Source organism: Melanaphis sacchari, unplaced genomic scaffold (genome assembly GCF_002803265.2).
Source record: "Melanaphis sacchari strain LSU unplaced genomic scaffold, SCAv2.0 Contig12_pilon_pilon, whole genome shotgun sequence".
Lineage (NCBI taxonomy): Eukaryota > Metazoa > Arthropoda > Insecta > Hemiptera > Aphididae > Melanaphis > Melanaphis sacchari.
The window spans coordinates 2,381,432-2,397,253 of record NW_020270527.1 but is presented as its reverse complement, the minus strand read 5'-3'; the positions used below and the strand labels follow the sequence as shown (position 1 = coordinate 2,397,253).

General features: G+C 29.3%; 1 protein-coding gene across 2 annotated transcripts in view; it reads left to right on the top strand.

The window, feature by feature from the left end:
* Positions 1 to 4,932: 4,932 nt before the first annotated feature.
* LOC112591104 overlaps positions 4,933 to 15,822 on the top strand; it is a 47,233-nt gene continuing 36,343 nt past the window's right edge. For both annotated transcript variants that reach the window (XM_025334773.1, XM_025334772.1), the window contains exon 1: positions 4,933 to 5,276. In XM_025334773.1, the coding sequence (XP_025190558.1) occupies positions 5,213 to 5,276 (64 nt within the window). In that variant the 5' untranslated portion in view covers positions 4,933 to 5,212. The remainder of the gene's footprint in view (positions 5,277 to 15,822) is intronic.

Below are 15,822 nucleotides of genomic sequence, written 5' to 3'. Positions count from 1 at the left end.
TTATTATTCGATATTATTTCTTTGGCTATAAACCTAACTAAAATATTATGCTTGATTATATAAAAAAAAATTCTGCTCGTTTTCAAAATATATTTTATTCTCGCTCAAACTATTATTATTGCGATACAATTCAGTTATTTTAAATTAATTTGTATTTTTTTAGCTTTTACTATAGACGTAAGCATCATACGTATAGTATTGTACAATTGTACACCCAAAGCTATTTTAATGCCTTCGGTGGATTTTGCGTGATCAAATTACATGACGTTAGGCTGGGTTAAAATATTATTTTGTTATCCAACCAATCAGAAAAACACCTGTTACAATATAAGGTATTGGCCAACATCTAAGTAAGCGGTACCTACGCGCAGACGAAAGCAGGAAACAACGACAAAAAATAACCCGAGCACCAAACAACCACTCACGCGCCGTCTCACGAATACATATTATTTATATGTATACTCGTATATGTGCAGTTAAAATAAAATTTGATAAATTATTATCAACGATACGGATTACACCTGTCTGCATAATAGTATCTTGGGGAAAATTATGCAACCAACAGCGTGTGCTGATCCGTGTGTCGGGGTATGTACCTACACTATGTACAACGTATATATAATATATTGTATAGGTATATGGGCAACGCCCACGTTATACTTATTATTTTTCTGGTGGCAAAAAAGGCGTTGCACTGATTCGTGATCCGGTTCCTTGATGGATTTTATATATACACATGTTTAATATATTATATTATTTTTTTCGCTAGTTTTTTTTTCCAATTCAAGGTCAAATTTGTACAGGATATACAGTATTATTGTGATCTAAAGGTCATGCTTGTGCAAATATGTCCATATTATTGTAGAAAAATCTACTGTTAATAATAAACTATAAATTATTCTTTATTAGCGTCCGCTAAGGGTCAGCTATGTATTTGAACTATTCTCCTTAAATTTCACATTCTAATTTCGATTATATAGATACAATTATAATCGTGGACCTTGGCGTATATTACAATTTCGTGCACACCACTAATCGATACTACAGTAATACATACTTAAATGTAACTATTTAAAGGACGAAGTGTGGAAAGTTTTTTAAAATATTGATTGTACATAATATACACTTGTTTTATAACTCTTTACCACTGCTATCCAAGCATGCCTACTATGGTTAAAGAAATAAATTAAAATATTTCGACGTATAAGTCGATCATGATGGAAAATCATACTTTTAAATAAAATACTTTTGAAATTGGTATGCGTTTTATAATACAGATACTTAATGGTATACCTAAATAATAGATATGATTACGATAACAGCAATTTATTATTCATTTATGTATCTATATATTATTATGACATCTATCAATTAGGTTCTCACGATCTACTCGGAATATAGAATTAAATCAACATAATTATGATGAATTTATATACATTTTTGAAAACTTGGCAAAAAAGTAAAAACGTATTGATAACAATCGCAAAAAAACGTACCTACCTGTGTTCTACAGCCAGCGTTCAATTACCTATAGAATACATGTACCTATCTAAATAATACACAGTTGTTATTGTCATAAGACAATTGTGTTTTATTTCTTATTAAATATTTTGTTTCCAGTGTTTATTTTAAATAATCAAGTAATGAGTTCAACCACGAACATTCACATAAATATATATTATACACACCAGGTATTCACAATATAATAATTAAAATCTCTATGCGTGGAAAACCATGGATGCGCATATTAATAGCATTTAAATGCACATGTACATACCTACATATTGTTATGTAAAAAATATACTATTAAAGAAAGTTATCGTCCCAGAATGTAGATATATATTTTATCAGTACATTAATTTTGCCTTGAATTATATAAAACACTAGCATCATGTACATAATTTATTAAACTACAACTCGTATAACTTCAAAATTAATAGATTTCTCGTTAAATTGTTTTTATTATAATGATTTGATATATTACTAAGACAACTGAAAATAATCTCTAAATCATCACAAGTTTTTACTTGGCTGGAAGGTAGTCTTCTTTAAAAATAACGAGAAATCTATAGAAACGTACAAGTAAGTTCGTATACATTTAATGACATAGCTACTATATCTCATGTATATATTTAGGTAGGTATAGATATTAGGTAAATACTGTATTTAAAAACTGAACAAAACGAGTTCTTATAGCAGACGTGAAATTAATTTGCATGATGTTGTCCTTTACATTAGTTTATTATCCAAATGAATTATACTCATACGTTTATTGTTCATATATATTTTAAATAAATATTTTTACTTTTTTATCAGAATGTAATAAATAAATAACTTTTTGAATTAATTTTTTTATCAATATTATAAGTAATATGTTTTTGATTTAAATAGCTTACATAAGAGTGAGAAACTTTAATGACCGGTTACAACTGAACTATTTCGTTCGTAGTTAATCAATGTATTTTATCTTATACTATTCTTTTGTACTTCATAGTCGATACCTGACTACAAATTAAAGTTTAAGTTTATTATTTAATTACTCATTATTATTGACGGTCATTGTGCAGATATTTGTAATAATACTGTGTAGGTACTTTATACATATATACATATATATATATATATATATTTAAATTGATTCAATTATTTTGATGACCGTGTATGGCTTCAACAAAATACAAAGTCTTTAAAAGGATTCCCGTGATACAAATACAATATTTAATCAGGTCCAATGAAAACTGAAAACTATTATTAGTTAAGCAATTTTACATCCTTGAAGATATATACTTTGTTACTATTCTTTGTTATACCTAATTACTTAAATTATACCTAAAATTTATCCATTTAACAACAGTGTATTATAACAATTGGCAAAGTCGAGGGCCACCCAAGTCAAATATACTATAATTTTGTTACAGATTTGAAACTCAATATAGGTTCCTATTTATTTATATATTGCTCAATATCGTAATATAGTATATTGTCCATTATTTAGATCACCATAATATTTTTAATTTATTCAACAGTGTATTTAAAAAAATAAAACAAAAAAAATACTATAATACAATGAACTAGTTTAACAAAAACAAATGACCTAGACGTTCTTCGGTTAAAAAGTATAGACGGTACTTGTAATTAGACACTAAAGGGTTGATTTTAATACACCATATATTACGTAGTATCTAATAGATCCTATACACACACACCATGGAGTACTTAAACTGCATAATAGATATAAAAAAGTTTCCATTAATTCATATGATTAGCGTGTTTATTTGACCTACCCACTAATAGCTTTACGAACACTTTCCTAAAAATAATATTAAAAAGTTTACGCGTAGAAAATAAAAATAAACAAAAAAAATTAATAAAATTAATTGTCTCACTAAGTAATACATTAATAAAATAATAAGTATTCACGTTGATTCAAACATAATTTTCATCTTAATTATTTATGAAATTTTTACTGCAACATTGACAGAGTTGGTTTAATGTAATAAGTTTTTTACGAAAAAATGTTTGTACATATTATTTATTGATATTCTAGGTCCACCTTTTTTTAGGAGTCTTGGGCTCTTATAGCCCCCTCCCTAATCCGATTCTGAAAATCGTGTATATTAAATAGTATAAAGCGAGTATCCTATTCGGGAGCACAGTTATTTTAAAAATTAACTGTATGTCTTTATAGTATATATCTTCTTCAAATTTTCATAACCGCGTATAATATAGTAAAATACATTGGTCAATATATATGTACATAGATAGGTATATATTAAATACATAATTAAAATATATAATAACGTTTTCATAGCGTGTGCCTAAAAACAAAAAACTTTAGTGAATGTTATCCAAAAACCGTTACATTTTTATAGAAAACCTTATAATTATTGAAAGCCACCGTTAGCAAAAAATAAAGATCTCAATAACAGCAGACACTGCAGTCATGTAAATATTAAAAAATATCTTGAGAATATACGTACACGTATTGCACAATTGCGTACTTATACATAACCGCGTTCATGGTTCCGCCCTTGCAGTCTATATTATATTAGATTGTACATAATTCAGGAACAATATAATATTGCGGTGTTATCGAGATCGCAGATCTATAACATAATAAATAAATAGTATTCGGCCAAGTGTATGTGTGGCTATGAGCTGCAATATACCTATATCGATCCGCCCTAGCAAAAACAATAAAATTGTATAATATGCATAATATATGTAATAGGTATTATAGGTATACCAATGTATTCTGCATTATATTATGCATACCGTGTGTAACCGGGTAAGGAGAACAAAATCACCCACCCATCCGAAACCTGCAACATGATTGTACCTGAATAGTCTATATACTAATATCAGTGGAAAAAAAAAAACATAACAAAAATAGGCGGCGAGGTAAATGAAAGGTGCCGGGCGGTGCAGTTTATGTCGCGCTGTACAAGTCTTGTGCAAGTCGCACCGGGGCGCGTTCTCGTTTCCACTTAAATCACACACACACACACAAATACACGGGCACACTCGCACAAACAAACATTTACACATATACACGCACACAGCGGTCCGGCTGAATAAGAAAGTGACCCTCTCCTCTGTATAATATCTGCAGTGCGTATGCGACGTCTCTCCTTCTCACTCACTCTCACTCTCTCTCTCTTGCTCTCTCTCTCTCTCTCCACCAGCCATCTCACTCCCCAAACGGCGGTGGCGACGACGGCGTCGACGTCTCTCTCCTAACAGCGTCTGTGTCCATGTCCAATCTTCACTCTCGTGTGAACAGTAGTTTAGGACGAGTCGACGCGAGTTTGTGATTAGAAAAAAATAATAATAATCGTTCGAATTTTTTTTTTTTTTACTCTAACCGTAATTCGTAGACATATATTTTTAGTATATTTATACGTAGAACACAATACAATTATTAAATAATTTGACAGTTGAGTGTTTTGAAAAAAAAATTTATTTTTTTTAAATTTCGATCGGTTTTTGTTTATTTTTTTTTTTCAATCACACGCGTTGTTCGCCCGAAAACTAAATGTCACTTGCGCACCGACTGTACGGGTTTTCCAATAAAAGTCCGCCGGCCGCACCTATAGTGTAGTGGTTCATAGTCGAAAATATTTTCCAGCCAATATAGTATCATTGGAGACAATCAGTAATTGAACTTGTTTGTGTGTGAAAAGTCAACCCCGTCAGCGAGCGCGTGTCAACGATGACAGCCAGCCACAAGACCGCCGCTGCCGTCGTCGTGCTGTTGCTGGCCTGTGTACTTAGTGGTAAGTCTTGATTATTTTCTATTTTTTATTAGGCATTTAAATTATTATACGAAGAATTATTAAAACCAAAATATAATTAACGACAAAGATACCAGTCCATCTTGTTTTTATGGGCGCAAATACTAAAATCGAAAGTAATGTATAAAATGATAATATAAATACGATACATAGGAAAAGATGTTGCAATGGAAAGTGAAACGACGACGTGTGATACAGACCGAGTGCATGTACGCCGGTAATAATAACGGTGTTAACGGTGTTGCGGAGAGTATAATAAAATATAATAAAAATAGAGTAAAAACAACATTACAATATAAAATATATATATATTTTTAACGTAATGGGCCGTGGATAAAATATACACTACAGGGGAAAGAAAGACACTTCCGTCACGCGGTTTCGATCTATTTATGAACGTCTCATTTACGGAAAATGATTTAAAAACGATTCGCAATCGTCATGTATTTTAATTTTTAAATGATTTTCATTTATATAATTTGGTATAACGTGCACTGTGCAAGTACCCATCTCTCGCGCGGTGACTAATTATATGGCGTCAAAAAACCTGTGTAAAATATACAAACAATATAACATTTTCAAAACCATTAGTTTGACTATATAACGTAATAATATTATATTTTAGCGAAAACGTCACTGTAATAATAGAGTTATACCACTGTACTATGTTATTTATCTGAACACGATGATTTTACAATTTAAAAAAAAACTATTTAAAAGGCATATGTTAGAGACATAGAGTGAAAGAAACAATACTATTATTCACGGGATATATATTTATATACTAAATTTCCATTCATAGATAACTATATAAATTATTTTTTGGGTGTCATAACTCATAATCCAACGCTTATATTATAGTCGTATCCCGTGGAAAGTTTTGTACACTATATTGAGCCCATTGTGTAGAATCGAAATTTGTGGTTTTTACTCCACCGCGATAGACACCTATACCTACATATTATATTTACTCGTTGAAAAACAAAAGTAATAAAACCAATGACGATAGTGAGTAAATTCGTTAAAGAAAAAAGTGAAAATTTACGTCCGTTTTTTTGGTGAAATTAATTTTTTCTTTCTACATTCTGATACAAATTATGTATGACTGATAAACATTCCATATATATGGTACCAAGGGTAATCGGTCCCACTAAGAGAAGTAGTAAAACAATGGACGATTCATATCTTTACACAGGATCACTTCTGCTGAGAAAAATTGAATGTGTCATTATTATTAAGTGTGATCTAAATACATTTTATCAGTCAGTCACTCACTGGCATGTCTACTTTTATAATAATAATATAAATATATAATATCAAGGTTGTTAAATCATATTATATTAATGGGAATATATTATCAAACACCTTGTCATGCGTATCAACTAGCTTTACAGTTTAAATCATATACATTTATAAACAAATATTCCTGATATAATATTATTAATTAAATATAACATATTATACTGTTTGCCCTGTTTGGGCACATTTCGCGAAACCAAAGACATAAACGATGAGCTGAACGTTTTGTTGCCTAATATTTATTCGTAACAAAACGTTTCGTTTTTAATCAACTTTACGAGTCACATTTTATTAGCATGTCTGCATAATACATACTGTGAAATTACATAAAACCGAAGAATATGGACTACTGTGTTACCCATAAAAACACAGTAAGGTAAATAAACTTACTCTACAGGGCGTCTAGCAATACGCACACGGCACACATCTCCTTCTCCTCCAGTCAAACAAATACGATAATAATATATGCATCGTGCTGCTGTGTATATTTTGCATAATATTTGAATACGTTAACTTCACCCTTTCTGTAGCATTTCTTGTTTTTGTAAAATTAATCGATTAAGGAAAGACGTAAACGGGTATTATACGATAATAGTGAAAATGTCACCTCGGAAGAACCGGTTGAACATTCCAATAAAGGTTGAAACCCGACGGCCGACCTTGAAGCATCATCGACGTTATAGTGCGCGGAAAAAAACAATCATGCCCTGAACTCGTATCACTTACAATAATAGATTAAGTAGGTAGGCAACACTTAAAATTGTATAGCATTCGTATAATATGCTTTATGCCATAAATTCGAATCAAGCTTAATTAATTATAGACTTAAAATTTATCTATTGAATCGTTTAAAATCCATTACAATTACATTTATCAAATAACACAAATTAGTGCACAGCAGTATACACGTCTGAAATTGTTAAAAACAAAAATTATGATATAAACATTCAACAAGTAATACGTTTACATTAAAATAATGAGTAATGACTGAGCATATAATATAATATTATATATAATATACATACATTATGTACACCAAATCTACAATAAAACCATTTTTGATGTATATAATATAATGATTGACAAGTTTGCGTGTATAAGTGCTTCGATGTATTTTATTTTAAAAAAACATGTAAGAAGTTCAATAGAGTTCATTCAGAATATCAAACAATATATTATATACAATAAGTAATAATACGAACATAACTACGATTGCAATCTTTAACAAAACAAAAAAAAAAAAAAACATGCTTTGAGTTAAAAAATAACTTTCAATTGACTCTTTTCACAATTTATTATGTATACAATTAGTAAACACTTCGATTTATAAAATGGTTGAATTATTTCTTAGTTTTATTTTTGCCGCTTCAAAAATAAAAATAAACGTTCTAGAAATTCTGAAATCCACATTCCGCTAAATGTAAGTGTTTGCTGTTAACCAGTAACCGCCAGAATTCAACTTGCGATGACCGCAAGAATGTTAGCTCGGTTCTTGAACATTCGTCTGTGTACGATTAACTTTTAATAATATTATTATATCTATTTAAGGTTTACACTGCAATTTTTATTATGATATAATAGTTACTATATAGATACTTACACAAAGTACATTTCAAGTTAAGATTTTTTTTCGTTGGGATGTATGGCAAATATAAAATATTTCAAATATGAAATGATTTTCGTTTTCCACAGTTTCTTAACCTGTTACCGAAAAATAATATAGAACAGAATATATTAATCATCATTCAATCAATAATTTATATCAAATTATAAGATAGATTAAAATAACATATTATGTAGTAAATTTCGTAATTCATAGTAGGTATACAGTTTAGACAACAATTTAATGATTAATGAAATTCATTATTTTATTCACACATGTATTTATTTATAAAATGAGGAAGTTAACGAAATAATAATTAAAAAAAAAAAAAAATGTTTGTATAATATCTAGATAATATATTGTGATCAAGTCTTAAATTTCCCGCACATGTAACTGCGTGGCTGATTATTAGTATTTCATGTTTAATTACTAATTAGGTTGTTATATTATACTAGAACTCCACGTAAAAAAAAAATAATAATCGCGTTGTTCAATAGTTAATATACTTAATTTTTCCCAGTAACCTAAATTGTCCATGTAATAACTAAATAACAACACTGTTAAAATCCTACTTTCATACCAAAAAATAATAAGCCGTTTCGTTGAAAAAAATAATTTCTATTTTTAATTTACGAATTTTGTAATCGACATTTTTTCTTATAAAACTGTACAAATTTTTAAATTACAATTTAAAAATTGTACACTATTGTACTAATGCATTGTGTATGTGCAATAAACACGGTTAACTCTTATAGTCTCATACTGATTTACCAATAGCAGTGATACAATTTTAAATGAAATGTTTAAAATGTGAACAGTCTTAGATCGTTTATAAAATTTTAGTCGTTTTTCCAGCCGCAATTGTGTGTACATCTTGTCATTTAATTATTATTAATCTTCTTCTTCTTCTTCCATAAGACGATTAAAATTCAAGGCCAACTAGAAGAATTTGTATCATTTTGTTCTTTATCGTAAAATAACTACTATTTAATGATTATGCTCGTCAAGTTCACAGTCGTAATTTCTCGTACGCCTAAATGATAGAAAAATGTTATATGTTACCTACCTATTGTAATTGATTAGGAAATAAAAAAAATAAAAGAACATTACAACTCTGTGCGCTCCGTAACCGGTTACATATTAATGCGTGTACGTTATACAACGAGAGTACTCTATATTTTTAACACAAATGCATACAGTGCGTGGGTGTAATTAGATCCCGAGAAATAGCTATGGCCATTTCTTCACATAACGATATAATATAATTCGTGTACACATTGTACAGCTATATTATATTGGCCATGAAAACAGTTGTACGAAGGTGAAAGCGTATGTGCGAAAAATCACAAACTGAATTACATTATATTATGACCGTGTTTGTCTAGGAATTTCTTTCGGTATATTGCAGCATGTAAAGATATAATATGTTAGTATAAGAAAAAAAAAGATTCTGATCAGACTACAGGAGTATTATTATTGTGTAATATATATATATATATATTTATACACAAAGATATAGTGTGTTGTCAGACTGGACTGCGAGAGAATGGAGAAGAAAAAATAAAATAAAACGCGAACAGTAAAATTGCCTGGAGGTAATCACGACCACAGGATTTTGCTCCAATTCCTGGGGCTGAGGCGTGGTCAAGGGTTCCGCCGAAACGTCAAAGTATACATATGTCTACCGTAGGTATACACTACACATACCTACATAACAAAACTTTTTATTTTTTGATATTTATGGTTTATCGAATCATTGATGTTTCCATTTGAAAAGCATTAATGAACAGACTATATCATATTTATTAACACGCTGTAATACCAATAACTCTACAGTAATCATAATATTCCGTATTAAACAGCGTGCATGCATTAATAATAACACCATTCTTACAACAAAATAACAATATCCGTCTGTATAAATGTAGCGCGCGTATGTTGCGTAACAAAACAATCCAACCCCATTACAGTAATAGTAGTATATCTGGTATTCACATACATAATATATATATTATTACATAGCAAAGAATGATGATATTAAATTCAACGATATAAAGTATAAATATCTGTATAATCGCGGGGGTTACGCGAATATATATGATATCGAAGGGCTCAACTCATACGCATACATAGGTATTACCATCATCGTGTCAAAAACAAAAATTGAATAATCGAACGACTATATGCAGAATAAAAGGTATTTAATATTGTATAATTTTATTCTCACTGCAATCGGTTTTTTTATTTTTACATATAAATTACTACCAATAATAAAACAATCAAACAGGTGAAAAGTCAAGATTTTCTATAACCTATTCCAATTCTTTACCCAGCGCAGTAAAGTGAATCACCTTTAATAATATTTTAAGAATATTCAACCTATTAAAAGTAAATTAAAATATATTTGTACATACTATAAATAACTTATATTTTCAAATATCTAAATACCTATAATTAAGTATATAAAATTTTATATTATAATTCATGAATACATTTACTACATTTGCAGTCGAGGATTATCATGTAAAAAACATAATAAAATTTAACTTATTTATTCATAATAATAATTACAATATAAGTGAATATTATACTATAATTTAAATAAAAATTAGCGATTATCGTAAAATGAGTAATGACTCATGAAGTAAAAATAAATTATTTTTTATTAATATATTATTTTCAGAAAATTTAATTCAATTAAAACTTCATTCATTTGATGAATTAGAAACAAATTGTAAGAAATAGTCATCAACTCCTATACGTGTATTATTATAAGTATTTATAATAAGTATGCTTTATGTTTAATTATATACTCAAAATTACCAAATGGCAAATGGTCAGTAGTTTTCATTTTTTTTTTTTTTTTTGCTCTACATGTTCTCAGATAAAAATTCTAAACCGTTTTTTCATTTGAAAACAAATAAACGTGGTCATTAAAAGGATAGGTGAGTCCGTTAATTGTTCATCCCTGATTCAAGCATAATATGTATAAAACACAACAGCAACAACTGCTCATTTGTTATTTGTCTTCATTAGCTGATTAACAGTCTATAAGGGTACGTATTATCATAATGTGCGATTATGAAATATGATCACGTTTTCTAAAGAAAAAAACAAACAATGTGCGGGTATCAAAAAAAAAAAATCTTTTATTTAGAGCTTTCTCTCTACAGCGCGTCGAGCGTGATTATACGGTTTCGCGTGACGTCATTATAAATAAATGCTATGCCAATTGTGCGAGAAGACGGTACCGTGTTGATAAATATTATGTATTATTCAAAAATGATTAATGTTCTGTCCCCGTGTTAAAGGTCAAACATTTTATAACTTCATTACGTGCCCTGGATCGCACGAGTGTTATTTTCGCATGTCATAAAATATATACGACATACGTACAAATGTATTTTAATACTTTAATAGAATTGTAAAAGTTATACGCGTAATTAATATAAAATATAAACTTAATAATAATATAATGTAGTAATATTATGTTTCTGCCGGATTAGTCGTCTTGTACCTTTCAATAACGAAACGATCAGTGCATGACTTTAAGACCTCCTCCGGGTGGTCCACTATAGATTGTGATATTATTATGTACCAATAGCCGTTTTCGTTTGAAACATTTTGACGTAGTTTATTATTGTGCGAGGTCGTGCCGCCGAACTTAACCAAAATAATACAAAATGTTATTGTATACAACATTATTTTGTATTGTTACTATATCGTAGATAATAAAATAAGATCGCGACAGACGATATGATATAACTTGCACACGACAAATAATTAATCATAACGAATATATTTCATTATCATTTACATTTCAAAATGTTGGCACGTCATTCAAAATATTGACCAATTTATTCTACTAATGATTAATACGTTATTGATTGTTACTAATTATTCTATTATTATTCGTTATTTGGTATTGGATTTAATTGAATTTCTGACGGCCTACGGTCTGAAATCGACCAAGGTTTTTAGATTCATAAAAAAACTGAATAAAGTAAATACAGTTAGTAGTTTTATACAGATATTTGTCCATCTAGTCAATATTATTTTGTCGCTCATCTATACAAAATCGGAAATACCTACACAAATTTATTTGGCAAGGTCAAGAGTGTGGAATGAAATTATGGTACGCGTTTTCGCATATTATATATCCCATTAAATAATATAAAAACATGGCATACGTTTTAAGCCCCTTGTCGCGCGCCTACGGGTTACGGTCGAACATATTATTGCAGGTACTTGGCGGAGGCGAACAATAATAAAAATAATATTCCTTACGATAGCTGCTGAGTGATTTATTAAATTAATGATAAACCATCATGTTTTGCGTAGTTCACAACTGCTCGTAAAAAGTCACGAAAATATGAAATATTATATACACAGTTAAAATATTATCGCATAGAATACATTATTGTTATTAGATTTCTATTATGTGACCGTTAAAACGATTCCCACTCGAAAATTTAAATTTAAAAAAAAAATGAATTTAGCCACAACCACAACCACTATACCTACCTATACAGTGTATGGCCATAATATCTATATAAAAAAAAAAAACACGGAAAACCGTAGGCATACTAGACACTATGGGTACCTATATAATTTATAAATTGTATATTGTAATAATGCAATGTAAAAATCCTGTAAAATCTATATAACGTTTGAAATAACAATAATAATAAGCACTCAAGAATTTGATTGTATTTACAATACCGTATAATAAAATAATAATAATATAATACTATTCCTATATACGATATACCACACATTATTATGTAAACACATGGTCGAAAATCGTAATTGACTGGCACCATCTGAAACTGGCCACAGACCAAACAATATAACGTAGTTAGCGAATAAAATCGTATAATACATATTACATACATTCAACATTGTGTTATATCCTGCCCGCATGATCACTACGTATTCGTCTAATTTATTCTCGAGAAATTCGACATGACAAAAAAATAATAATAGTAATAATAAAAATAAAACAAGTTTGATATGTTTTGTGATTGTGTAACGGATCTGGGAATCGAAAATTCAACAGGTGGCGATGAGACGTAAGTACACGTGTGTCATGATAAAAAAAAAAATGCGATTAATAATAAATCACGCCTGCAGAAACAAAACAGCAAACCCTCTCGATGCATTTAATGTGGGCCGACCAACACATTTTTAGGGATAAACGCGAAGTTCGCAGAGTTCAAACAACTCGTACACGTACAGGTAGAAGAGATATAGACAGGTAATATAATAATAATAATATATGTATACATTCCCGGCGGGTCGAGATCAACGACCTAACGAGTGGGCGTCATAGCGTAGTAATAATAATAATAATAATAATAATAATAATAATATTAAAAATACACAAACGCACACAACCTGCGCACGAGAACTACTGCGTAAAGGTCGCGTGCATTCGTTTTAACTTTTATTGATAGATCAGTGACGAACCCAAGGGGGTGGACCCCCCCCCCCTTGACTTGTCTCATAGTATTTATTTTTTAAAGTTACCCTGAAATTTTCATCAAATTTTCTTGAATTGATTGATTATTAGATTTGGTATAATACGTCGAATTCGATGTATAGATAAAATCAATATTAAGACTAATGTCTAATAACTATACCACAATTTAACTGGCATAATAAAAATAATTAATTGACATATATTGTAAATATAAATTTAAAAATGTAAAAATATATTAAATTATATTAGATAATATAATTTTATTTATTAAACAATAAAATGTATGTATTACTTAAGGAAAAGAACAGAGAAAACAGTAAATAAATAAAATGTTTTGGACCCTCCCCCCCTTGAATAAATCCTGGTTGTGCCACTGTGATAGATAAGTATAATTCTTACGCAAGTATCATACTATTAGGTAGGTATACGCGCATCCATGTTTTGTAAATTTGCTATATGGAAATACGAACGCGATATAATCGGCTCTGCCAGACAGTGCGACGAAGAACCATCACTATAGGCGACCGTATACGCGCAAATTGTGCGTATCGCATAATATATTATAATAATGTATATTATGCACCAAGTCCGAGTACTTAACCGTACGAGTTGGTATTCGAGCCAAGATCTAGATCTTTAAACGTTTCTATTTTAAAACCGCATAGGTACCCAGGATAATAGTTGTGTCGAGCATATTATCCATTTGCATTTTCAATACCCAAAATCTGTCTATTTTTCTTCAAATGGCCACTGTATTAGTCAAATTTATACGATTTCACAGAGATAGTGGATCAAACATAGCTTGGAGGATTAAATATTGTATGATACGTAAAACACATTTTTTTTTTTTACAATAACCCACTACAAATAATTCGTTTAGTTTTCTGTATTCGGAATATTATTCGCCTAATTTATGATTATATTTTTATTTTTAAAATGTATGTAATTATATACCGAATAGTTTTTGCATCACTAATCCAATAATTTGTAAATGAGGAATGACTCAAACCACCCACGAGTTTGTCTGATAAGCGGAAAAAGTGCGTAGTACGAAATTTCGTAAAAAAAACCCTGGGATCGGCTATTACGATCGGTAATTTTTGTTTTAATTATTGTATATAACATAGATATTTATAAATTATAAGGTAATAAGTTCGTTGGTGTCATATTAATACGATCTTTTCGAGTGAATGCGCGCTTCATTTTATATGTTCATATTATGACATGTATGCAAATATAACAATAATAATAGTGTGTGCCAATACGCTTATTATTTGTGTGTATAATGTATATATAGCGCAGGTCGCAGGACTTATACACAGTTAAATAAACACGTTGACCGGAATTATTACTATGTATTAGACACTTGTCACGTACTAACGAACGTTATACCACCTATACAGCTTACCTAATACGTAACGCACTCTACTCAGACGATATTATTATTATTATTATTATTATGTAAATCAGTGATTTTTAACCGTACAGTAAAATATGACATAATAATAATATAATAGTATAATACCGAACGAGTAATAATATGTAGGTATATGGATATATACTAATTCTATATAATATAGGATAATACGTTATATTGTTAGGTAGTAATGTATAAAGCAACTCATAAGTAATGTTTCTCGATATTTCGGGGGGAATCACTATGTAGCTATATTATTTATCGGGTGCACTCAAGTTTTTTGTACCCTTCACTTAATTTTATTCTTTTATAAATTATATATCTATGTATGTTTATAATATTATAATATATATAATAATATATAATGTTATATACATATAGGTATTACCGTATATATTTTATACGTGTATAAATTGTATAGGTACATTAACTATTAACAATAAAAAATATTTATATTTCATATAAATAAAAAAAAATATTAAATAATGGACAGATATCGCATAATATATTTTAATAGTGATGTACAAGAGATGAAAAACAAGGACAGCCGGAAATATAAGACGTTAGTTCTTATATTGCATATAATATTGATCTTCTCTGCAAAAAAAATAAAAAAATATTATAATCATAATTTTAACTTTGCTTTTAATAACTTAAATCAAGTTTTATTTCGTTAGAACAATTTTCAATACATTATTAATGTATGCGTGATGAGTGTTACGTGTTT